The 2,937-nt window shown below is 54.0% G+C and overlaps 1 protein-coding gene across 1 annotated transcript; it reads right to left on the bottom strand.

The window, feature by feature from the left end:
- Window positions 1-460: 460 nt before the first annotated feature.
- MIF (macrophage migration inhibitory factor) lies at window positions 461-1,892 on the bottom strand. Its single transcript, XM_017498101.2, has 3 exons — window positions 1,116-1,892; window positions 755-927; window positions 461-653 (listed from the first exon to the last, which is right to left on the bottom strand). Exons 1-3 carry the CDS (start codon window positions 1,221-1,223, stop codon window positions 587-589), a joined length of 348 nt encoding a protein of 115 aa, XP_017353590.1. The 5' UTR covers window positions 1,224-1,892; the 3' UTR covers window positions 461-586.
- Between the last annotated feature and the right edge of the window lie 1,045 nt (window positions 1,893-2,937).

The following is a 2,937-nucleotide window of genomic DNA, read 5'->3' as shown; positions in this document are numbered from 1 at the left end:
GCCCCACCTTCCTCAGCCTTCTTGATGGGCAAAGGGTAGCCAGAGGACAGAGATTCTCCCACCCAGAGCCACTCACTGCAAACAGCTGTGTTAGGGAACGTAAGGAGCGTTTACAGGCAGGTGGATGGGGGAGGTGCAGAGTTATTGGTTACAAGGCTCTGTCCACCCTGGAACCCTGAGCCTAGGTTCCGCTCCCCTCAGCCACCCAAGCCTGGCCTTCTGTAAAGCCTTCCGTTACGTTTGGGCGCGGCTGCACACGCCTGGAATCCTGGCACTTTGGGAGGCCGAGGTGAGTGGAGTGTGACTCCTCTGCTTCTCTAAAGACCTCAGCAGAGGCACAGGCCACCTGCTCTCTCCTCCCCTCCCACGGCGTTCCTTGGATTAATCGTGCCTCTGAGGATGTGAGATGTCCCTGTCATGCCTCCATGATGAGTGAATATGTAACCATTGTGACAGCAGAAACTTTCTCTAAACCATTTATTTCTCCCCACCAGAAGGTGGAGACGGGCGAGCCTAGAATACAGGGCGAGGCGGGTTCCCGGGTCGGGCCAGTGCAGACAGTGCAGGGAGAGGCTGGGCGCGGCTCTTAGGCGAAGGTGGAGTTGTTCCAGCCCACGTTTGCCGCGTTCATGTCGTAATAGTTGATGTAGACCCTGCGGAGGGAGAAAGCCAGACTCAGCGGGCGGCTCAGTCAGTCCCCGGCCCCGCCACCTACTGGTCCCCCGCGCCGCCGCCCCTCCGCGCCCCAGCGTACCTGTCCGGGCTGATGCGCAGGCGCTCGGCCAGCAGGCCACACAGTAACTTGCTGTAGGAGCGGTTCTGCGCGCCGCCTATCTTGCCGATGCTGTGCAGGCTGCAGAGCGCGCACGGCTCGCTGGAGCCGCCGAAGGCCATGAGCTGGTCCGGGACCACGTGCACCGCGATGTACTGCGGGGGAGGGGCGCGGTCAGCGAGCCTCAGCTACCTCGCTGGGCCTCGGGCGTCCACTTCGGGCCCTAGCCGCCACCTCCTCCCGCCCTGTCCTCCCGCCCCCTTCGGGAGTCGCCTCCCCAGCCTCCAGCGCAGGGCCCCCTCGTCCAGTGGGCACCCCCTCTTCCCGTCCCCTCCCAACTAACCTGGGGCGGCTTGCCGGTGGCCTGCGCCAGCTGTTGGGTGAGCTCGGAGAGGAACCCGTCCGGCACAGAGGCCCGGGGCACGTTGGTGTTTACGATGAACATCGGCATGATGGCAGAGGGACCAGGAGATCACGCAGAGACACAGCCGCACGCGCCGCTGCCGCGCTGAGCTACGTGCCTGAATTCTCGGACACTGTCCCGCCTTTTGTGACGTCACCGCCGGCGCCAGGCCTCGTCCCCACGAAGCTGCGGCTCCGCCCCGAGTGGAGACGTCACCGCCTGGCTCGGCTCCGCCCTGCGGGACCGAACCGTTGGGCGACTCTAACGGCTCTTCCAGCGACCACCGCTAGGCCCGGCTCACCGTCCCTAGCGGTTCTCCACGTGGCGGCTCGAAATCGGCCTCTCCCGGCCTCGGGTCGTTCTTAGTACTTTCAATAAGTCACCGATGTTAGTCGCCAGGAGGCGCTGTGCCAGAGGTGGGGATGCGGCGGTGAACCCAGAAGATGGCCCCTTCCCCTTCCAGAGATGAAGCCCAGTTCATTCCACTGCACGCCCTGAGCCCTGTACGTCCTGAATCTTCGGGCCACACGTCCCCAAGGGCTCCAGTCCTGCACGCCTGAGCTTGTGTGTTTGAGATGGGGAGGGGCAGTCATTGCTGCAGGTGAGAGGACAGCTGCCCCTGCCAGTCACCATCCAGGGAACTTACCTGAACCCTTGCTCTTCAGAGGATGAGGATGCTGGGAGGTACCAAAGGGAGGGAAGTGAGATCCAGACCAGGTTCAATGTAGGGAACGATAACAAATAACTGAATCTAACATAAAAATTCCACAGTGAAAAAGTCACCAAATTTTGGTAAAATACCCTGTTGAATAATGATGCAGCTATGAATTAGAAAGAGACCTGTATGTACTGATAAGCAATGATCACCAAATTATATTTTATATGGGAAAGTCAGTGAGGGAACAACACACAAAGCAGAATTACATTATGTAAAAATATGGGCATGTCTGCCTGTGTGTAAGTGGATGTGGATGAGTGGGCTGGGAGCTGATGGCGGTACATTTTATTCTACAGACCTAAGCAGTATTTGAATTTTTATAAACAATAGCATATGTGTTTGTTATGTGATTTACTAGAAATAAATTTCTTGAGTTATAAAAAGGTTTATTTTAAACCTATGTAAAAGTACATGAAGATCATCATCATTCAGAATAACAAAATAGAGCAGCAATATAAAGACACAGATACTAAAGTACAATATTAAATACTATAATATTCAAGACGATATTAAAATCATATCTACATCTATATGCATATAAGAATGTCAATAAATATTAATGTCTAAAATTGTAACTTTTGCAGACCTCTGTGAATATATTAGAAACCACTGAATTGTATACTGGATGTGGGTGACATGATATTTGAATTATATCTCAAAGTTCTGTTAAACAATGAATGGCGGCGGGCGCGGTGGCTCACACCTGTAATCCCAGCACTTTGGGAGGCCAAGGCAGGTGGATCACAAAGTCAGGAATTTGAGACCAATATGGATAAACCCCGTCTCTACTAAAAATACAAAATTAGCCAGGCGTGGTGGTGCGTGCCTGTAATCGCAGCTACTCAGGAGGCTGAGGCAGGAGAATCACTTGAACCTGGGAGGCAGAGGTTGCAGTGAGCCGAGATCGCACCACTGCACTCCAGCCCGGGTGACAGAGCAAGACTCTGAAGGCTTGATACTCTAGTGCTAAGTAAGGGATGGTTCTATTTAAAACATAAACTAATAGTTTCCAGTAGATTCCCTTAAAAAGATTATAGCAGGGAT

Source organism: Cebus imitator, unplaced genomic scaffold (genome assembly GCF_001604975.1).
Source record: "Cebus imitator isolate Cc_AM_T3 unplaced genomic scaffold, Cebus_imitator-1.0 Scaffold237, whole genome shotgun sequence".
Lineage (NCBI taxonomy): Eukaryota > Metazoa > Chordata > Mammalia > Primates > Cebidae > Cebus > Cebus imitator.
This window is presented reverse-complemented; position numbering and strand designations above follow the sequence as displayed.

Bases quoted from the DNA above. Each gene is read 5' to 3' on its own strand.
- MIF (XM_017498101.2), bottom strand. From the start codon at position 1,223: ATGCCGATGTTCATCGTAAACACCAACGTGCCCCGGGCCTCTGTGCCG. The intron at 928-1,115 runs GTTAGTTGGGAG...CCTCCCCCGCAG, and splicing joins CCACCGGCAAGCCGCCCCAG to TACATCGCGGTGCACGTGGT. The intron at 654-754 runs GTACGCTGGGGC...CTCCCTCCGCAG, and splicing joins CTGCGCATCAGCCCGGACAG to GGTCTACATCAACTATTACG.